At 41.5% G+C, this 23,419-nt stretch overlaps 1 protein-coding gene across 2 annotated transcripts in view; it reads left to right on the top strand.

Moving 5' to 3' along the window:
• Positions 1-20,205, top strand: part of PRKAR1B (protein kinase cAMP-dependent type I regulatory subunit beta) — a 91,311-nt gene extending 71,106 nt beyond the window's left edge. For both annotated transcript variants that reach the window (XM_071760796.1, XM_071760797.1), the window contains exons 9-11: positions 519-640; positions 17,284-17,365; positions 17,800-20,205. In XM_071760796.1, the coding sequence (XP_071616897.1) occupies positions 519-640; positions 17,284-17,365; positions 17,800-17,972 (377 nt within the window). In that variant the 3' untranslated portion in view covers positions 17,973-20,205. The remainder of the gene's footprint in view (positions 1-518; positions 641-17,283; positions 17,366-17,799) is intronic.
• Positions 20,206-23,419: the final 3,214 nt, after the last annotated feature.

The following is a 23,419-nucleotide window of genomic DNA, read 5'->3' as shown; positions in this document are numbered from 1 at the left end:
CAGGGTCATGCTCTTGGCCTCAGTGGTGCTTGGTCTCACCATGGAGGAAGAGTCATCTTCTGGCTCAGCACTTTGGCATCATTTATCTAGCAGGCCATTGGTGACTGGTTGAGAGCAGCTCTGAGCAAAAGCCATCAGGATGTGTTCTGACACCTGGTGTGGGATGTGGTTAGAGCACTGGGGCTCTCCTGTATTGCTGGTCCCTTCACACAGCTCCAGAGCTGTTAAAATCCTCTGCAGGATCAGGGCAGTGCAGATCACATCGCAAGCTAAGAGAACCAGAGCCAACTTTTCCTGTCCAACTTTTAAGATCATTATCTGGGTGATTACTAAAGTCTAAGACACAATGAATAAATACATTCATCTTTCCCAACTGGAGGTTCGTGCGAAGTGCCTGGATGAAAGAAATGTTTCTCTTATAACAGAACCAGGCATAGCAGACCTGTCAGTTTAGATAAGAATCTTCAACCCAAGTCAGAGTCTTTTATAATAAAGTTTTATGATCTTCAATATTTTAGAGTCCCTGGACAAATGGGAGCGGCTGACAGTGGCTGATGCACTGGAACCTGTCCAGTTTGAAGATGGAGAAAAAATTGTTGTGCAGGGGGAGCCTGGTGATGACTTCTTCATTATTACAGAGGTAAGATTGGCATCCTGATAAGCTCTGTCATTTCCTGCTAAAGATGAAGACTTTGTATTAAAAGACATTTGGGTTCAGTTTAATCTTTTACATCAGCATAAATCTGAACTAACTCCACTCAAACCATAATTACGCAAAATGCAAATTAATTCAGACAGCAGTTCCATGGAAATGTCGTATGTGGGAAGATCCCTAATTTCCAGTACATGGAAGACCCAGAGGAATTTTAAGGTGTGTCTACTGTTCTGACTGTTTGAAGGTTTGCTTTCTGCAGGAGGTTTTTCTTGTTTAAACCACCAGTATTTTCACACAATTGGCCAGCCACACAATGCATTGATCATTGTTCCCAAAGGGACTTACAGGAAATCACAAACAAACATCTGTAAACTGGAACAGGAGACCTGATCTGAAAATGGATAATTTGTTCTTTGTTTTGCTCTAAACTGAGTCCAAATGGCTGAGCCATTTTCTTGTTTACTCTCACACAGGCAGACAGATCTGTCAGGCAGCTGAAAATGCTGACATCTTTTGGGGAGATTATCTGACACTTCAGTTCCACCATCTCGCTTCTGCAAACAGATGCTGATGGGGTTTTTCCTCCCTCTCTGATATAAATATTTGGATCCTTGGTATCTCATACAAATACCTGGGCACTCTGATATAACAAGATACAAAAAGGTACTTGAGAAAGTCAGACTGAGTATAACATGACAGCACTAGGATGTGATTGTATTTGTATTGAACAGGAGCTTTTCAGTACCAACTGATTGTTGCCATACACAAATATATAGCCTTGAAATGACCAATATATGGCTGTGTGGTGACAGCACAAGTGAACATACCAGGGCAGATGTTCCATGACCAGAAATGAGGCAGTGGTGGCACAGGAGCTAGGAGGTAATCTGAGTCCCTTACTGGGAGAAGGTGGGTCAGGTGGATGTGAGAAGCTGATATTGTGTTTTGTTGGGATCCAGTTGTATATCCACAGAACACACCTCTGGCTCCATCAGGCTGCTGTGATCTGCTGTGATTTATGAGGAAAGAGACCTTGCTTTGCTCTGGTGGTAAAGGGTAATAACTGCACCTATATATTTGACACAGTTAGACACTTAAGGGACTTTAAATATGTGATGAGCAGTGCCCCTTCAAAAAAATAATGTCAGAATAAAAGAGACTCAATATTAGATAGGAAATTTCTTCATTAATGAGATATTCAGTGTATAATAAAAATTTAACAAATGTAACTTTTTTTTTTCCAGAAATACAGAATTTTCATTTCTCCTAGTGTTACTAGGTGTGCTGTTATGCATGAGACTGGGAAGGCCTGATTTTCTTAGCCATCAATTCCCATGTGGAAAATTGGCAGCTTGCTTAAGAAGTACCAAGGGCCTTTATTTTCCCTCTCTTGATGGAACAGCTGTTATGACTTGAATGGGCAGAAAGCATTAACACTGCATACTGCATAATCATAAAGTATCTGCTCACCTCACCCTTCCACTATAAATCTAACATAGTTTCTCACTATGGAAATTGTCTATATTTTTCTACATTAAAGAATTAACATCCAGTATCAACTTTCTTGTGCTGCAGCAGGATTTCTGCCTCCTCACACATAGTTTAAGCTTTGTATTTTAAACCTTATTTAAACAGGAGTTAACAACTTTGATGTTAAACTTCTCTGCAGGAGAGCAGATGCAAGCCGCCAGGGACACATCATTCTGCAAAGTGGTTGAAAGTAGTTTTGGCTGGTTTGTTGTGACAATATGTTGAAAAGTCATTAGCTTTTTTCATATGTTTTTTGATGTTTATGGCCTTATAATCCAAAACACTAGATATGCAGCCAATTTTTTTGGCTGCTATACATGCAAAAAGTATTTCGTATATCACCAGAATGCACAGTATGTCCAGTAGTACAAAGCTAAGATGTGCCATGCAGTTTTTGGGAAGGGTACCCATTTTACTCTAAACCACAGTCATTCATGACATGCCTTACATAAATCAGTTACCAATTTACAAAGCTTTTGGGGTACCAGCATCCCAGATACTGGTTTCAAATGGGGTCTTGTGACTCCTCTCATAAAATCTTCTCTATGACAGCCAGGACTCACGCATGGATTTTCAATTCTTAGCACAGTTTTGTGTGAACTTTTAAGTACATTGGGCCTGCAGAAGGATGTAGACTGTAAGTGAATTGGCACCTTCAGGATTTGCAGACAGAAGTGCAACCATTAAATCCTTTTGAAAGGCAGAATTCCAGCCTTGGTGATGATTATAACACCTTTAAATCAGGAATATCATACTGATTAGTATGAACAAGTATATGTAGTTTTCTCTTCCTGTTAAGCCAGCACCTTTACCCTCTCTCTTTTTTTCTTAGTATAACCTTTTTTTCATGGCTTTCTGTCCACTATCTTATCTCCAGTGTTTCACAGATCATAGTAGGGTGCAGATTATTTGAGGTGCAGGCTGAATGCATGAACAGGCTGCAGTGCCCCATGAAGAGCAAAGCTGCAGCAGGAGCTCAGCCAGATTATTAGAATAACAGAAAGCGTACACAGGGAAGTGTCACAGGAAACCAGGGCTTTTTAAGTTCACTATTCACAAAGCTGTTTATTTTTTGTTTAAAGTTCTAACGAGCAAAGTATTAACCTGACATTCCAGGACAGTTTCAGTTTTCTGCCATCCTAAATCTTCACAGGCACCAGTAAGATGTTTACTTGCAGAAGGCTGGGTGCTTTTCCATTTAAATTTCAAGCAGCCTTCAACACGATTCAGTTTTACTATTTAAAGGCTGTGATTTTGCCAGAGATAGAATTATTTTAATGTTTATACCATATTCCTTAATTTGAAGATAGGATCAGAAGTGAATGTCAGCTTACAAAAGCAAAGCAGCCACTTCTGTGAGATGGATTTACTGCAGTTGAAAGTGGCAATTAAAAAAAAAAAGAAAAAGAAAAGAAAAAAAAAGAAGCAGCCATGCAGTTTCTGTATTTTCAGATATTTCCAGGTTTTAGTTTCCCACTCCGGTTTTCACACAACAAACTTGGGCTTTCCCAGACCAGACAGATGTGGAATGTATCTGCTGGATTCCAAGGTCATGGAATTATCCCATATGAGATTCCTGGCACAGAGGTGAAAAACTTTAAGCGCCATGAAACAATTGTTGCCATAAAGAATTATATTTTGGCAAGCATAAATCATAACAGATGTACAGTTTCTAACAAATAAATTTGCAGTTGTATTGTACTCTGCCACACTGTGTACCCAGCAGCAGGGAGGATTTATTCATCTGACTTCAGATAACGCAAATATTTTTAGCTAGCATTTTAAAGTGGTAGCTTGCAAAGGCATGAGAGCTTTCTGGATTTAAATATCCCAGCAAATCTGAAGTCCCTCTAAATGAAATACCCGTTGAACAGAGGCTGATTTTATTCCTGACTTGTGCTTTGCTACTGACTTCAGCTTAAACAGTAGTTCAGACCAGTGTAGTAGTGCTCTGAAACTGGAAAGAAATGAGGTTTTTGCTGTTGTCTAGGTTACTGGGAAAGGTAGTGACAATAGCATTAAAAATAGCAGTTATGATCATGTACCACTCTCTGAAGTTCAGCTTCCAACTTGGCTGGGTGGCACAGCACCTCCAGGTCCTCAAAGCAGCTGCCAAAAACGTGGGGACCATGAAGTGCCCTGCTGGGGTTTCCAGCTCCCACTCCTCCCCATGTCAGATCATTTGGATCTTGTTGTCATGACCAAGCACCCTATATGGCACATGGATATTGTCACAGGACTGCACTGACTGTGCTCAGGGAGTCTTTTAATCTCAGCTGCATACTGAGAGCTTGCTGAGCTGCTGCCATATGGCTCTAATACTCCATAAAGTTTGACATGGCTTAAGAAAAATGCATCCACAGACACAAACTTATGCAGGTGTAGGAGGAGAGAACAACAAAAGGTTTATAACAGTGCCACACTGCACCCAAAGAGCACAGCTTGTAAATGTCCTTTAAATGTGCTCTCCATAGCCTGTCATCTCAGAGGACAGTTTGGTGGAAGTGGTGCAGAAAGCAAAGAAATAAAACTGCATGAGAATCAAAACATTTCCAATTAGTAATTGGTGTAGTTGTCCAGCAATAGCAGGGCAAAAATAAAAGTTCTAAAAATAGAAGATAATTCACAGGAGAAAATTCAAGGAGAAATGGACTCATTGTATCGAGTAGCTTCACATTAAAGTTTTGTTTTTAACTTTAGAAATTAGTATATTTAATTGTAGAGAAGGGCTAAGTTTACAAGGTGTAGGTGCACCCTCCTCTGCAACTCCTTAGTGAAGAGTATTTCCAAAAAAGCTGGTCTTTATGGTATCAGTCTGCTGGCTCTAGAGGAGGCAGAGTCAGAGCATCTGCTTTTCAGTCTCACCTGTATTATCAGTCCAGTCTGTGAGCAGAATGTTACCCTCCCTGTTTCCCCATCAGTGGGAACAATCCTAATGACACTTCTTAAAGGTGAGCAAAAGCTTATTGGAAAAAGCCATAAAATATCCATCAGCAATGAAACCAGGCAAGGGGAACAGCAAAACTACCAAGTGAGAGAAACATTTTCATTGACAGTGCAGAAATCCTTTGAGTATTAATGCCCAGAGCTGCCTGACTGACATAAATAAATGAAATTAGTTGGTAATGGGCCCTCTTCTTGGCTGATTACACTGAAAATATTCCTGTAATCCTTGGGGGGCTCCTGGCTTTCATGCTGCTGTTGACATTTCAAGTCAGGGCCACAAACTGGTTCCAGTCTGGGCAGGATCTGCTGCAAGTTCTTGCTGAGAGCATACTTGAGATACTGTCCTGTAGGTGAAATCAGTGTTTCCAGCCCCGCTGACACTCTTGGCATGCTACAGAGAGAGCCTCTGCACAAATGCAGTTCAAAGCCTTGTTAGGTGGAACAGTGTTTGTAAACTCTCCCTGCCATGGAAACGTGCACCAGCAGAGGAAGGTCCTGGGTCTGACTCAGAAGGGCACTCAGAATTGGGCCTTTTTGTAGGAAAAGTCGACTTGAGTCTTCAATTGCCCAACAAGCATCTGAAGATTTATGATTTAAAAGCTCCTCAAGAAGGAAAAGAAGAAAAATAATAGCCCAATTGTTTCCTGCTCTAAATTGTTGCTCTTTGACTTTCTAACCCAAAAGAGACCCCTTTGGCACCTACCTCTGCGACAGGCAGGAGAACTACAAAGTAAACTTCTTCCGTATGGTTAATGAAGTCACTGCCTTAGGCACACTCTGCTATCACACCTGATAATCTCTTTAAAAACACACTGTGATTAATTATTAATTAGGAAGATGAATGTTGTCTAGAAAAGGAGTTTCAAAGGCTACAATCTGAACTGCTTAGTGTTACCAGGATTTTGATGATACCGAAAATGTTTGTCAAAGGCAGTCTACAGCAACTCCCAGTATGCCTAATCAACAAAATAAGCCAAATAAACAGAGCCAGCAGCCACCGAGGGCTCTGTACTTTGCTTATTTTTAACTGCAGAGACATTGTTTCCCATAGAGCTGTGACAGGAAAAGTGCATTCAATTTTCTTGGTATCACCGAGTTGTGTTGGATCAATAGTGTTTCCACTGACCCTGCTTCAAAGTTCAGCTGTGCTCAGGAAGGCATTTTTAATGGCTAGCTGACAACAAAGATTGAAAGTTAGGTGTGTGATTGGGTCCTATCCTGACAAGGGATGCTGGTGAAGTATTTTGCTGTGTTAAAGGAACTAAAACATAAGCTTAGTCCAGCTCTTGTTAAACTCAGTTTAACTTTGACTTCTGTGGGCAGTGGATCAGATGGCATGGATATAAAATATCCATAGACATGCAGTCCTGTCTCTGCTCTGCCAGAAAGGGACAGTGTTTCATAGAAAGCAACGGGCTGCTCCCCTTCTTCCCACCAGCCATGGAGGACCTCTCAGTGACTTGAGGAATTGGCCCTTCCTTCCAACTCTTTTTCTGGCCTCTCCATGCCAGTGCAGTCAGTGCAGTTGCCTGTGGTGAATTCTGCAAAATCTGAAGCCTCAGAACTTATGTACAATGGAGTGTTTTCTTAACAATTTTTTGAAACTTCAGATTAGCCAGTATTTCTAGTTTATTTTAGAACTTTGCAGATTTCGTTCTTAGTTTGTGGCAGAAACCAGGACATCTGTATGTAAATTCTGTGAGTTGCTGTGAACACAGAGACTGGAGTATAATGTTTAGTAGTTTAAAAGTCCACAGTTAAAAAAATAATGTAAAATCCAGTCATGACTCAATCTTGAGTCCACAACCAGAATTAAGTCCTCTTGTATCATCCTTCTCTAAGACCATTAAGATCAGCTAGCTTGTATAATATGATTTTTTTTAAAAGAAGTTTAATGAGTAAGAAAACAAGGTAAAACTGATGTATACAGCCAATTACTTGTTGTGGAAAAAAATTCTCACCTGGATTGGCACATCCATGTAATATGATCAAATAATTTTAATAATCATAGTAATTGTGGTATATAATGCATGTAACCTTTAATCATTTGATCTTAGCTGATTATCTGTCTTGCATGAACACCTCATGAGCTTTGCAGGGTTTATCCTCATTGTGCCTGTGCAAGGAGAAGTGTGAAGCAACCTCTTGTTGATCACAAGCATTTGTGATCTGAAGCAGAGGCACAAGAATTAAGGTAGTTCTTCATTCCTGATGAAGACAATTAATGGGAATTGAGCACCTTCTGTCTCACGGAAGGTCTAAGACAGAGAAGCAGTGTTAGCTCTATGGACAGAATCCCAGACCACTGTGTCACCTGACCATCCTTTTTTCATTTCTGTTAAATTTTACCATCCCAAATGATGGGTGTTATTTTCGATCACAGGTTATATGGAAGTCACTTGCACTTTGTGTTGCTGACTGAAATTTATTATTTCTTCCCTTGTTTTTGTATGAAAGTCTTTCATAAACCAAAGGTTGGCAAATAATAAGAATCCAAGATTATTATCTGGCTAAAGGAATACTTGCAGTGTCTGGCTACAAAGTTCAAAGGATTTGTCTTCTCTTGGAAAGGAGCCCAAGAACTGCTGATCCTTAGCTGTAACATAAAAGCTGTCCTGGGAATGATGCTATCAGCTGTCCCAGAGGGCTGAAATGGCAGCTGAGGAGAGCTGTGTCAGTGGCCTTCCAGGACACTGCAACTGAGAACGATGCTTATGCCAGCATCAGGAGAAAGAGGCAGGACTTGGTACATTACCCTGTGTCTCTGGGATGTTGGTAGACTTGGGTCTTGAAGCAGAACCACTGGGAGGATGCAGTGTAGCTGTACTTTCTCGAAGTCTTAAAAGTAGTTTTCATAAACTCTCTTTTGCACATTCTATACCTATCACAAAATAGTGTGTATGAGTGTTTCCCCAGTTCACTTTTGACATGACAACTTGTGTAGGAGTCTTGTCTTTAGTCTCATGCAGCTGTAATTTAAAACAGCTGATTTGTAAACCCATAAAACTGAAGTTTTTGCTGGAAATACAGACACACCCTGGTCTTTTACCACTATAGGATATGTGGAAAACCAGGAGATCCTTTGGTGTGCAGAGAAGTAAAACACAAAGTTAGTAATTGCCAGTTTCATTCTTAATATGTTCATACCCCATTTGAATTTTTATAAAAATCAGAGTGCTAGATTTTCTCAGTGTGCAAAACAGCCTGTGGCTTCTTATTGAGCCAATACTTGCTTTAAGGAATGGTTGATGCTTTGACTCCTCTCTCTTTGACTGAAGAAAGTCCAGTGGGGTCTTTCTACTGTGGAAGTCTGCAAAAGCAGCAGAGGTTCCCAGGCACTGAAACATCTCTCTACAAGGAGAGCAGCACAGGCTGTTTACCCCTCAAGGTTTTCAGGGGGTTCTCAGGATCCTTATGAGCTCTTTTTGGCATTGAAGACCGAGTTTGCAAACTGTGATTCAAAGCATTAGTCAATGTGACCAAGAACTTTATGGCCTGAGGCACATCAAATCTAAACTGAAATTAAAGGCATCTGCTGTCTCAGGAGCTAAGAGCTCTGTCTTGAGCAGTGTTTCTCTGTTTTTAAGCAAAAATACTGCAATATAAACAAGACCTGAAATATAGCAGTGTCCAACATGATGAAAGAGGAATAGAGAATTTTCTAATCCTTGCTGGAGTTCCTGCCTTTCTCTGGGTCATGTTAAAGCTGTCCCTTACTGGGATGGCTTCTGTCTCTCCTCTGCAAAGATACCACTGAGATGACTGCAGATTTTCCAAAAAAGTATATTCCTTAGGGTTCATTCATAAGCTGTGTAGTGTGGATTTAATGGAGCACACAAATCTCCCTACGGTGTTCTCCAGGAGGAGGCAACTTTGAGTGTGTGAGGTTTTTTCCTTCTGAACTTCAGAATTTGGTCCTTGAATACACAGATTTCAAAAGGACTTAAAGAGAGCTTTCCATGGAGGGTTTTCCTGATCTCCATGATAAACTCCCTTCTCTCCTTACCCTAGTTAGTTCCAAGTTTTATTTCTTGCTCAGAAGCTGTTGCCCTATCTGGCCACAGCTGCTCACCCAGCCCTGGTCACAGCATCGGTTCTGAGACTTCAGTGACAGTGTCTGTCTCAGCCTTTTGCTTGGTCTGGTTACTTCAGCATCTACAGAATGTTTTCACAAAGAAGCAGATGGTGGTAGGAGTAATTGGGCCGTAAAACAACATTAACAGCTAATAACGATTTTCACCAGAAAGGATTTTGTGGGCAGGGTGAGGGAGGATCAGCACTGTTTTCTTGTTTTCTCTCCTGTACATTCAACCCTTCCCCTGCTGTAGGTGGTAGGGCTCTGCACTGTCTGCTTCCAGGAGATGAGCCCTGTCAGATCAGTCACAAATATGAACAGTTGATAAATAACCCATTATAGAGTCACTTTTATGTTGACTCAGGGGATGTTTCCTGGCTTCAGAGAGAGTGAAGATAATGGCTAGCTTTGTAGGAAGAAAGAATCTCTAAAATGCAACATTTTTTTTCTCTTTGTGACTTTTATTGCTTTGAACGCTGACATGTCTGAGGGAGGAAAACAGTGCCTTGTTGCCAATAATCCACAGAGCTTGGCACAGACAGTCTTTAAAATCTGGCAACAAGATGAATATTAATTCAGTTGTTTTCCCACAGAAGCTACTGATTAGTCAAGGCCAAGTATCACTAAGATGATTCATTAAAACTCAACTTCTAAGCCCACCTTTACTTGAGTCGATCTGGTTTTTGTCACCCCTGCAACAGGTGGGCTGAATGTTCAGTAGGGGGGACAACTAAAATCCCTGAACAGAGCAAAATACAGAGGGACCCCAAAGTCTGGGGTGGTGCAACTGCTTTCCAGCTTTCTGGGCATGGAGCCAGGACAGCTACCCAAGGAGGATCACACCCCAGGCAAGGGGCTTCTCTCAAGGCTCAGAGCTGGTGTTCTTATCCCTCTGTCAGCATCCCCTCACTCTCAGGCTTCCCAGTCCTACTTATTAACTGGTGGTATGGAAGACAGGCATGGGACTACTGTGACACCAAAGCTGGGGAGCACAGAGGCCACCGTGGTGTTTTCTCATGTGATGATAGGGGATGAAGATGCCTGACAACCATGTCTTGAGCCCACCAACACATGGCTACAGCTCTATCTGACAGCTGCATGATCTAACTGGATGATCACTCTGCTGCTGTAGCTCAAGGGCAACATTTTGAAGTCAAAAGACTATAAAACTTAATGTTTTGATTCCGAGAAGCCTTTTGACTGAAAAGGCTTAATTAAAAAAAAAAAAAAATCCCAGTTTTAAAATTCTTTTTGGAAACCCCCACTTTGTTTTGACAAGGTATTGCAGGGCTCTCCATGCAAGAAGCAAACTGCAGTTGGTGCAGTGTATTCTGCTTCTTTTGGCTTTTCACAATGTTCAGTGGTCTCTTGCTGCCTGAATCCTGTCTTCTTCCATCTAATAATATTTCTTTTACTTCAAGGGGAATACAGTAGGTGCAGCACAGGTTTAATTCAGGCTCTATCAAAGAAACTCTGAAGGGGAAGGTTGTCTGAGAAACTTCAGTAGGAGGATGAACAAAACGACTGGAAAGGTCTTCCTGTGACAACCGCCTCTGATTTTAAGTACTAAACGATCAAGGCAAAGGCGTTTCCTGGTGATTAATGATGGGCTGGGTGTAGTCATGTCTGGGCCTTAACCCTGGCCTCTCATATATCCCTAGGAAATGCCCTGTGGCTGAGTTGTTTCTGCTGTTTTAAGCTACATTTGGTTTATGATTGATTGTGATTTTTTAAAGTACCTTTATGTCGGCGGCTATTTTAGTGGCTGCTCTAAACAGCTTTGTTCCTCTCTCTCTCTCAGGTCTGCAAGTTATTTCCAAATTAATATAAATGTGCCTAGGTAGCAGAATTGGTGGAAGTTTAGACATCCATACAGTTTGGACATCTTAGGCAGGTGTGATATAGCTGGTACACAAGGCAAACTGCAGATGTTCCAGCATGGCTGTGGAGCTCACTTATGGGATCCGTGCCAGCTGGGTAGGGGTGTTTGCTTTCCCTCTGCACTAGACTGCATGTGCATTAGTGTTACTGAGAATTATGGCCAGTAAAAATATGATGCATTAGGGTTATAATGTTACAATCATGACATAATGATAGTTATATATGTTGAGACTGTGGTTGTTGCAGTGGAAATGCACTTTCTGCAGCATGGAGCTCTGCAGGGAAGTTGTATGGGTGCCACTCTGCACCCCTTATTACCCTAATGCTACATTTTGAGCTCACTTGACACAGCACCATTAACCCTAGAGATACTAGGTATAGTATCTTGATGTATAGGCATATTGGTGAAAGGCACGTGTGCCCAAAAGCTCTTCTCCCTTTTCTAGGAATGCTAGTTAGTCTAATAAAAGACATTACTTCCACAAACTTTGTCTTGCCTGCAATTAAATAAAATAGTTCCAGAATCACACTGTGCAAAAGATCTTTTAATTTATTTCAGATCTTCTGTATCATCCATTAAAAGCAACAGGAGTCTTTGCATCCAGCCCCAGCCACTCCACTGTGTGTTCTATACCACTTCACAGCCTCTTCCTTCCTCTTTTGTAGTCACTTAGCAAAGATTTAATAGCAACACATAATGAAGGTTTCTCTGACTGTGGAGTGAGGGGAAACTTATCTTTTGATTGTGTGAATTATGGAGTGTGGGGATTAACAAAGTGAAAAAGAGCAAAGGTATGTTCATAATAGGCATTGATAGAGTTAATAGCAATAGCAAGTGGATCAGCCTGACCTTTTCCATCTCTGATTCTATAGGTTGTGCTGCTCTGGGCTAGTTGGTGGTGAGGAGGAAAACGAGATAGGCTGTGAAAACTTTGTTAAGTTCAAAACTAAGTTAAGAATGTAACATTTTGAGAGCACAGGGAAAAAACCTGTCTTCCATGCTTTTCTTTTAAAAAGCGGCAAGTAAAAAAGTGTGATAGAGAAATGGAAATAGAAGTAAAAGCTTCCTTCTTAGAAATGTTATTTTTTTAAAAAACACAGAAATTTATTCTGTATACTCAGTGTTTCGAAAGAAAATAGACATTGAATATAGTCATGGTAGAATAAATATCTTTCAATTTTAGTAATGATAAATATGTGCCTTACTACTGATGGAGCCTCACTATATGTTTTACTGTTTTCTGTATCTTTAAAATGGGAGATTAGACCAATAAAACCAAAATATCAATAAGACTGGCTTTTAAACCAAAGTTTTTAAGCCAGTGCTGAATTTCCTTTCCCACCCAGTGGTGAAGGACCATCCTGCACAGCCCGTCCCACCCAGAGGTAACATGGACACATCACTGTCCATGACATTTTGTTTTGTGCTGCCCAAGAATGATCCCATCTGATTTGCTGAGCTGAAATAGAAGAAAAAAAAAATCAGGATTTCAGTTTTTAACATCATGGACACTTGCCTTTTGTAGCCAGGATACTTAGGCCAACTGCTGGCTATAGGACTGGTAATTAAATAGAAAATTAGGGCTTCTGAAGCAATTAGTGGTTCTAAATACATGCAAGGATAAGGCCTGGGAATCTCAATGTTGCTCCAGATGTGTCACTGTCTTTATGCTGTAGGATGTCACACTCATCCTTACAGTCCAATAGTTTAAAAGTGGAACATCTATCAAAATCTCATTACTTTGGAAAGGATGGGAGCTCATGGATTATAAACCTTAATTTCTTTTTTAATATCTTAAATTATGGTGCCACGTCTAAGCTATAAATCTTTTGCAAGTAAAACAAACTGCTGATGCATATGAAAGAGTTGAGTAAATATCTGAGCACCGTGACAGAGCAGGGGTAGAAGGAGTGAGCAGGTGTGTGGGGTGAGGATGGCAGAGAGGTGGTGATGGCACATTGCTTTTGGAACTGCTCCTCTTGTTGTTCTTGCAATAAGATGCTTGTATTTACTTGGAGGAGAGGAGAGAAGGTTAATGATATCAGTTCCTGGGAATACAGGCACTCCCCAGTGACTGAAAGGGAATATTCCTGGATCCACCAAAGATCATAATTTCTCTCCCAAGTGTCTGCCAGCAGAAAGACATGCCTGTCTGCCTTCAGTTTAATATCATCACAAAGTCCTGATTTATTAAACTGTGTCTTTGAGCTTATGCTCTGTAAGTTTTACTTGGTGGTGTAGGAGGCTGAAATGGCTCTCAGGGTACAAGACAGTATTTTAAGTTGAGGCGCACGAAATAGCCTGATCCTGCAAATCTAGAATCATCCCCCCATTTCAGGAGAACTGATCTTGCCAGGTTTTGTGTGCCATTTAAGGGGAAATCTTTCCCACTGAGAACAAATACTCTTGGGAGTAAGCGTGATAAGCCCCTTGAATCCTTGCTAGGTAATGCCCATATCTCCCCAGACAGGGCCAAGAGTTTTATTCATCTGTTCACTCATAGGAGGTAGGGCTTGCTGAAGCACAAGAAAGACAGAAAGCTCAAAAACTTCATCAAAAAGATTTGACAAACAAAGTAGAATCAAATACAGACGTGAAACCTATGATGAGAGCAAGAGTAGGGGTCAGCACCAAATTAATTTAGTGTGACAGCTACATTAGATACATGGGATTTTTTCTGCATTATTTTATTTCTGTATTATTTTTGCCCTGGTTACACTGATTGTGTACAACCGGGCTCTTCCACAAAAAACAGCATTGTTTCCAGGGATGTGTAAAGTGAAGATAGACAGATAATTATAAATACACCTTCTTTGTTTCTTTTGTGGCCAGTCTTCCCGTGCAGGTCACTTGGACAATGCTCCAGGATGTCCTCATGGAGGTGGTGACTTGTGCAACGAGAGGCCACAGGGTGTAATCAGATCTTACAGCTGGGTGCTCACTGCCAGGGTTTCAGGAAACTTCTTTTGCTCTGTGGTCGACCTGTTCTCCCTGGGACACGGGAAAAGCCTATGTGACTGTTAAAACAAGAGTGGAAAAATGTGTATCTGGAATATGCATTGCTTCATCCTGCCAAGCCAAGTGTTTATTGTGGAGTCCAGACACATCTGACCTCCTCCAACAGATATCATGGTGTTTCTTGGATTAAAAAGGCCGACTGCAGTGGAACAGTGGAAGAAATTGCTTCAGAAGACTGACTTATTGGAGTCTTATATCATATGGAGCCTGTCAAAAAAATATTACCCATAATAAAAGCTGACACTTGGGGAGATGAAAGCAATATTGCTTGATATTGTGATTACCTTTATGGCAACACCCTCAAGGTGGGCAGTAGGGAACTGAGTCCTTCATTCATTTGACCTGGATGGTCAATATGATTACTTTGGGGATTTTTTGTTGTTGTTTGTTTTATGTAACAAAACATCTGTAATAAAAACTTTTTTTTTAAAAAAATAGTTTTGGGAAAGGGACTGGAGACATGGATTGCAGACAGCTATTTGGGTCAAGGGGTTAGGTTTTTGCCAGGCTCCAGATGGGGACGAAGAGGAGGACAGGGGCTGGAAGTGATTTTGAAGCTGGATCCATCTACACTGCACACCAGTGGGAACAGCAACAGATTAGTGAGCTGCACCTGATGGGAATTTGGCAAGAGAGAGTTTGATATCCACATTATGCCCTGCATGGGGCGTTCCCAGGAGTGCTGCTTGTGAATATGTGTTTGTTCTGAAAACTTGCACTAGGTGTGAATAACAAAATTAATTACACTATCTTTTGCATTTTCATGCCCTTGCAGATTTACTGAAGATCTTGGAAAACAGCAGCTTTGGCGGAACAGTTTAGTTATATCAAGGATAAGGAATTCTTGCTGGAAACTTGACAGACACCATATCACTTTCTTATATCCAGTCCTTTCAGTTACTTCTGTGGATAGCCTTACACTTGCTGTGGACAGTTTTATGTTTCACTGGTAGATAAAATCCCAAATGGCTCCCACAAAAGACCCAAACCAACCTTTCCCTGTAGGTTTGCCTTATTTTTGAACAACCTTGCCCAATTCAGGTGCTCCTGATCATGCAGGCTGTGCCCAGCACATGGTTCTGCATCTTCTGCTATCAGCTGCCTGGCACATTAAGAGTGAAAGCTTTGAAGCTGAGAAGAGTTTTAGGATTGTTTTCAAATGGACCTGGATTTACAGCCCTGGTGTTTCTTCAGTGTTTTTGTAATAGTGACAGGGCATGTAGCTGATGGGATGGAACAGTAAATTGTTGTGAGCACTGCAATGTGCTGACAGTCTGATACCCAGGGATCTAAACTAAGCACAGGTTACTGCTAGTGGGCAAAATGAGAAATTGTAATTTCTGCTGTGCCAGATTGATTCAATGTACATCCAAGTCTGTATAAAAAACATCAGATGCTTAGCATATATCAAACAATGCTTGCATGCTATTTGACTTTTTGATTCTGGTTCCTGGCATCAGCAGAAATAAGATTTACCCCTTCGTTTATATAGCATATAAAGGTTACATTATAAGTTAAGCTAGAGCAATTTATAAAGTATATGGGCTTAAAAATAACTCTGTTATGAAATACAATATGGTGCAACACAACAGTATTACAGCAGCTTAGTTGTGCTTGCTCAGAAGAAAGCAAATTATGATCATTGGCTACATAATAGTGGATATTCCACCACTCTTGTAGTTCTTGAGCCCCCAAGTCCTACAATAATGAAAGCCAGACCTCAAGCAGCCTTACATTGCTGTTCAGATTTGCAATTCCATGATGATGTTTGGGATAGTATTTAAATGTAGTGTGAAGGTGAAGGGCCAGTTCTGCAGGGTGCTGAGTGCTTTTAACTGCATTGAAGCCAAGGTATTGTAGGTGCTCAGTGTCACCTGAGGGGAATAACTTTATTTTAGTGGAAGGAAGCTGCAGGATACTTACAGCCAGTAGAATAAAGCCAGACTGAGATTTATGCTCCAGGCTGGGGTGGTCCTGCAGCCTGGTACCAGCCCCCATGAGCCAGGCTAAGCAAGACTTGGGTGTCCAACTGCAGCATGAGAGCTGTGATATTTTCCAATAACTGGCATCAGTCTTTGGTGCCACAATATTGTATCTCCTCCCCTTTCCTCTCCTGGTTGGGGCAGGATCAGCCCTCCTGTGTTACTTTCCAAGTTGAAAGTCTAAAAACAACTTTGTACATTGGTATTCTCCAACAGCACTGTCAAGAAATTGCTCTCCAGTGTAATTTTAAATCTTGCCTTTTAAAAATCTGTTTAATTTTAGTTAAAATTGAAATATGTTAACATTTTTCCTTTCCCTATGCATTTGGCTTGGGCTCAGAAGATAATTTCATATGTTACTTTAACTTTTTTTTCAGAAAAGCCTCTGAAATTTTTTCAGAAATTTTTTCAGATACCTCCTCTATTCCTCTACAAAAGGTTTATGCCACAATAATTTAAGATTTCCTCCAGGTTAGAATTTTTCTGCCTGTAAAACCCCTTTGAAGGTTTAAATAGACTGTAACTGAGTTTTGACATGTATTAGCACGTGTCAAGTGCAGCAGTTATTAAGGGTAGTGGAGACAAGACACATTCCATCTCTCCATAACTGACTTGCAGGTGTCCAGGTCACTGCAGTCCACAAGTTGGCAAAGCCACAAAAAAAAAATCACCCTTTGTTGCAACATGCATTAAAAACTCCCTTTACCAACCATTTCAGCACTAGATCCAGTGAATGGTCAGGTGAGGAATAAACTCGAGTTGCTGCCTTACAAAATGTCCCAAGATTATGGCTGGGAAAATTGCCTTTTTATTCCTCATGATGTAAATCTTTTCTGTGTCTCTTGTAATGTTCTGCATCCACTCAGAACACAATTAAAAATTATACTGAAGCATGCATTTGCACAGCACGATGTGCAGTAGTTAAATAGGAATACTGAGTTCTCTCCTGTTCCATTTCTGTGTGAGCTGAGTCTGCATCCAAACAATTCCTAAGAGAGAAGTCGTTTGCCATCCTGATTTAATTTTTTTTTTTTGTCCTTCAATTCCTTTCATTCATGGATCAGTAACGGACTTGAAATTGTAATCTCTCACACAGCAGAACTAAAGAAGGAAAGGAAATACTCAGGACTTGATACTTTTTGAAGCATAATGGGTTTAAGCAAAGCCAGGTGACTTTCTGCACTTCTCTTCCCAGGGCACAGCTTCTGTTCTGCAGCGCAGGTCTGACAACGAGGAGTACGTGGAAGTTGGAAGGCTGGGTCCATCAGATTATTTTGGTAAGAAAATTCAGTTAAGTATGGGTCAGAAAGACAGGCACATGGAGCTGTATCAAGTAGTTACTGTCTTCATTAGTGTTCTGCTCTTTTAAATGTGAGGGGTTATGTGTAGGTCAGCCTCTGCTGCTGGTGATACTGAGGGATTTCAGAGAAGCTGAAACCGTTCCTTGGTTTACACCAGTGTAGCTGACAGGAGACAGAACCAGAATCAGCAAAACAGTCTGAAAGCATTTGTTTTCAAAGGCATTTTACACGCATGCATTATGCATGTGTAATGCATTTGTACTGTCAACAGAATTATGTTAAGTGTCTATCAAGAGATATGTAAAGGGAGATGCTCTACAACCAAAGCATCTGCATGGTGGCTGGGAAATGCACCCTCCAAAAAAAGAGGCAGGGGGTGTGTGATGATGCTGTGTTCTCCCTGTTTCCAGGTGAGATAGCCTTGCTGCTCAATCGGCCCCGGGCTGCTACAGTGGTGGCCCGTGGGCCCCTGAAGTGTGTGAAGCTGGACCGGCCCCGCTTCGAACGAGTGCTCGGTCCTTGTTCCGAGATCCTCAAGAGAAACATTCAGAGATACAACAGTTTCATTTCCATCAGTGTCTAAATGATTCCTTCTGGAAAGCTGCCTTTGTGTGACCTTGTGCACTTAAATTTGCTCTGTGCAGCTCCATAGCTTTATGAAGAAAAAAAAAAAAAAAAAAGAAAAGATGTGCATTTTATCTGTATTTTTTCTCTTTATGTCACGTACTGGATGTCAGTTCCAATCTCATGTACCATGTAAGTAGGAAGACAACTGTTTGGGTAAGACTAGCTTTGGGGAAGGTTAGTCTCTTGGCTTGCAGGCAAGATTTTTACCTCCTGTTGGATCACATAGGTTAAAACTGTGTTTTTAACTATTTAAAATTAATATGAATTTCTGTTTCCCTCATTATCTTTGAAGTCGGTCTTACTCATCTTTTGTCAAGATTCTTTGATCAAGGGATGTCCCTCTCCCTATCACTTTTGCAAACCTTTTCACTGGTTGTGGACTGGAGGTTTCTGCAGTTCCACAGGGTGACTGGCAGTCACGAGGGAAGATCAGAGGAAGGTTTTTGTCATTCAAGCAAGCCATGGAAAAGTAGAACTTTTAAGCTATTTTGTATGTGGCTTAGATCCAGGGGCCAGACTCCTCTGTGCTCCAAGCTCTTTCAGATCTGCTTTGTGGGACAAGCTAAGTCTTCTGGGTGAAGAGGTGAAGGAACAGTGTTTTGTAAGAATCCAAATGGAGCTTTTAGGACCCAAGTTATTTGTCCTCAGCCTTTTTTTAAAGGAGGGTTTGCATTACATCCCTTAAAAATCCAACAGGAACTTCTCTGCTGAATTAAGTGGGCTTCAAAGGACCCCTATTAGCAGCAGAGTGTCCTCAGCCTCTTCTCTGAATATTGTGTGAAATGTAGGTGAGATGGTGCAAGGTGTACATTGGGAGCAACAACAGAAATTTGTTTTTAATAAGGTCCACTTAATTAAATTCAAATGCCTTTCTTTTTGTATATGACTGCATTTTAGGATTTTTTAGGATTATCTGAAAGCCAAATACTTCAAAACACTGCCTTTTCTCCAAAAGACACAGTGCATAATAAAAAAGCACCAGGATCTTGCAAGCTGTTCCTAGAGCCCAGGTCCCTCCAAGGGTGAGCAGCCTCTGGCAGTTATTGCTGTCCTGCCTGGACATGGGTCTTCTCTTCAATGAAGCTTCTTGCAGATCCAGACCTTGCTCTGCTGCACAGTCCTCAAGGATGGGAGCATTTAAATTATTCTTTGGGAAGCTTTTCCTCTGAAGGAAAACATGCATTTGGTAACAGCAGCTAAGATCTGCATCTCAGCTTCCCTACATAGCACTTCCCACTTTTCAGTTGTGGCAAAATTTCCATTTCTTCTTTATGATAGCATTATTCTGGGTAAAGCCAAACTTTTTGTACCTTTTACATGCCAAAAAGTATGCTATGAAATAAGGCAGCAGTCTCCCTTTTGTGACTAGAGGTGTTAGTGAAGAACACAGCTAAAATTGCTCCTACTGACATGCAATGGGCTTCATTCTTTGCAATGAATAAAAACTGACTTGGGGGTTTTCCTGTCAACTCCACCAAAAGGGCCCAGTATTCCAGTAGCTGCCCACAGTGTTTTTTTTACAGAGCTGGCTGCTTCTCCAGACTCCTCTCCTTCAAGGTGCTTAATTTATTTCAGCAAATTTTCAGTGGTCCTGTCAGTGTACAGTTGTTGCTACTATTTATTATGGTTCTGTTATGCTTCTTGCATGTGTTATTAAGTATGACCAGCCACATATTTCAACCTTGCAGTTTTTATCACCTGCATTTATATTAGCAGACCCCCGTTATAGAGAGAGATAAATGTATATGTGTTTGCAAAACCTGTTTGGTTTTTTTTCACCATTTTTTTGTATTCTCTTGTGCATTTTTTAAAAAAAATTATTTTTTAAAGGTTACTGGCCAGTCATGTATGTTCTTTTACCTATTGCATTTCTGTTGTATTGGTAATAACCTGTAAGTGTTTGGCATAATATGCAAGATACCCACTTCTTGTTACACACCAAGTACTCAAGCACACACGCACACAACACAAATTCTTTGCTTTAAACCTTTACAGCTCATGAAAAACACATTTGAATTATGGTTCTGTTACAAGTGATCTCAAGAGAAATGTAACCACCAGGTTTACCACCAGGTTGCCTATGCTTTAAGTGGAACAAAATGACACTTCATGACATTTTAAAGAGAATTGTAATCTTTGCGGTGGATGATGGGACAGGATTATGGTATGAATAAAATTCTTCTACATTATATGCAGCCATTGTGGGTTTATTTAGAATGAAAGACTGTGCAAATAGATGTCATGTTCTAGTTAAAATCTGCATATCATAAAAATCTTGAACTCTACTGAAAATAATCAGATGCAAAGGCACAAAAAATAGACCAAGAATGCCAGTGCTATACATAGTAATGGAAACCAAACTGGTTTTCTGGAGGATTAGCATGAAGAAAAAGATTTCTTGTGTTTAAATGTAACCATATATGTCTATATAAAGGAGTAGGAGCTCAAGGTGTCTCTTGGACCTTCATGTTTTGTTTAGGAAGGCCTTTAGCACATGTGGAATATGAGACCAGCGTGTTCTCATGGTCACTGGGACCCTTTGTAGGGCTTTGAACCCCCCAGGACTGCTGGTGAGGCTCTCGTACAGCCAGCAGGGAGAACTGAGGAAGAAAAAAGTCAAATACCAATGCTTTTCATTTTCCCTCCAGGTATCACAGACAGTGTCCATGGCCATAGCCACACTGAGGAACTATCCCAATCCTTCTTCTCATCTTCTGGCCATGCATAGATTTTTAGAAGTGCAGCTGCCCTGGGAGCAAAGCCATTTTTGGTACCATTTTGTACTGTGCTGCTCCCGTGGCTTGGGTTCCTGCAATGGGCTGTCCAGTGAGAACTGCACTGAGGACAAGCTTCTCAGAGAAGGCAGAGCCTTCAAAGGGACAACCTGGATCTCCTTCATCAAGGGAAATGCATGGGTTGAAGGACTGGAGAGTATTTTTTTTTGGGTGAGGAAGAGGTATCTAGCATGTCCTTACTGCCACACTACCTATGGTGTCCACCAGAGATCTGGGTGGCCCTATAAGTAGCTATCTTGTGGTTTAAGCTTGGCTTTGCAGCCATGAGCTGTCCCCCCAGAGCAGAGTGCAGGGCGAGTGGACTCTGCAGCCTCTTTGTGGTGGCCCCCATAGAGGAATCTTGGGCGGCTCCCAACATCCAAGGGCTGTCCAGCTTTCCATTTTTGGAGTGTGTTATTTTTCCCCCCTTTGCTATGATTCAGGCAGGGAGGACTCATCTTTCCAGAGAATTACTCACATTATGTAGTAATCAAAAGTGACCACTCTCTCTGAGGTTCTTCCAGAAGGACATTACCAGCCCACGCTCCCCAGAAAAGAGCATCTCACCACTCCTCATTGTCATTCTTTTTTTGGTTGCTTTTAATTGTGTCACAGACATTGCAGACAAAAGGAGTCTTTTTTTTTTTTTTTTTTTTTTTAATAGAAACTAATTGTACCTCCAAGTCTCTTGCAAAACCCACGTGGCTGCCCAGAGTTTGGTGTGTGGATGGGATTGCTGTGAGCTTCCTTAAGCAGCTCCACTGCATTGGCACAATGGGTGGCTCAGGCTGTGGAGTTGTATGAACCTTGTGACTCCTTGATCCTCAAGTGACCAGTTTGCCACCATGTTACCTGGTGCTGGTGGAAAGCAAGAGCTGTGGCAGGGAATCGAGCAATCCCAGTGCAAGCCAGCTGGGTTCTTGGCTACCAGTTTGTTTTTCTCACATTATATCTTCAGAAGTGGTTACCACAGGAATTTCTGTGTTGTGAAAGTTGTGTGAGGTGTGTACATCACATTCAGTTTTGGAGTCTTAAATGGTCCATAAGTCCTTTCACAGACCTACTTATGGAAGAGAGCATGTTTGTTCTTTGTGCAGATTTCTGTGTAGCAGCCAAAAGAAAGAATATTATCTTGTGCAGAGGCAAGACCATGACAGTCTTCAAGACACCCAGAGATCCTCTTGCTTGCTGTCCATACAGTGCTCCATGAATACAAAGAGTGTTGCAGGTGGGTGGGGGTGAGCAGGGTAGGAAGACATTTTGTTGTTGTTGCACTATTGACCCAGAGAGCACTAGGGGGTTTAAAAGCTCACACTTCATAGAACCTGTGAACACTGGTTTGTGTTGAAAGGGAACTTTAAAAGTCCTCTAGCACAGCCCCCCCCTGCAATAAGCAGGGACATCATCAGCCAGATCAGGTTCCTCACAACCCTGTCCAACCTGACTTGGAATGTTTCCAGGAATGGATTAACTCTGGACAACCTGTTCCAGTGTTTCTCCATGCTCACTGTAAAAAATTTCTTTCCTGTATCTGGTATGAAATTCCCTTCTTGAAGTTTAATACTGTTACCCCTTTCCCAATCACTGCAGCCTCTGCTGAAAATCTGTCCCCATCTTCTTTCTAGGCCCTCTTTAAGCCCTGAAAGGCTGCAATAAGGTCTCCCTAGGGCCCTCTCTTCTCCAGACTGAACAATCTCAACTCTCTCAGCCTTTCCTCGTATGAGAGGTGCTCCATCCCTATGATCATTTTTGTGGTCTCCTCTGGACCTGCTCCAGCAGTTCCATGTCATTCCTGTGCTGAGGACTCCAGAGCTGGATGCAGTATTGCAGGTGGGGTCTTGCTTGGTAGTTCAAAGACCAGCTCACCATTTAGAGGCAGAATTATCTTCTCTTCCATTTCCAGTCATCTTTTTTTAATTTGTTTCTAATGATTTGGCAGCCCTAACTGGAGCTCATTTTTGTTTTCTTCAAATGCACACGACTTCTCAGAAACTCTTAAGAGTGTTTCCACAGCCAGAGTCACTTCTGTAGGTCCCATTTCCCTCTGGAGAAGAACATATTTGGATATGAATGTATGTGTAGCCTTGAAAATCTGATGTTATGGGAATGCATTGGCTTGGACGCTCCTCCCAGGGTTTCTCTATGGCTCTTTGCTGCTCATCAGAGTTCTGTCTGGGATGCAGCACTTGCACAACAAGCTGGCCTTTTCTCTGAAAAAGCTGCCTGGCCAAAGGAGCTGGCATCTGCAGCCATCTGGTATTTTTGTGAAGGCTGAGGATGTTTTCTGTGCTTGATCAGGCTCCAATAGCAGAGTGAATCTTCTGATGTCTACAAATCTGGATTCAGCTTTTAGAAAAGAGACTGCAGTTTGCCTGGGAAAGGAAAGCAGAGCATAAACATCTCCTTGGGCATACTCTGACTCCTGGCTCCAAAGTGTGTGGGTAACTGTTCACTTCTGACTCTCCAGCCCCTCCCTAGACATATTTTAATCCTGGTTTTCAAGTCAAACTCTGCAAAAGTATCACAGAGAGCCCCCACTGCCCAGACAAGCTGCAGCACACATCCCATCTTGTGCTCAGGAAATTGTAAGCGTGCAGAGCTCTCTTTGAAATAATTCTTCAGCTCTCAT

The sequence above is a fragment of the Heliangelus exortis genome, chromosome 17 (assembly GCF_036169615.1).
Source record: "Heliangelus exortis chromosome 17, bHelExo1.hap1, whole genome shotgun sequence".
Lineage (NCBI taxonomy): Eukaryota > Metazoa > Chordata > Aves > Apodiformes > Trochilidae > Heliangelus > Heliangelus exortis.
This window is presented reverse-complemented; position numbering and strand designations above follow the sequence as displayed.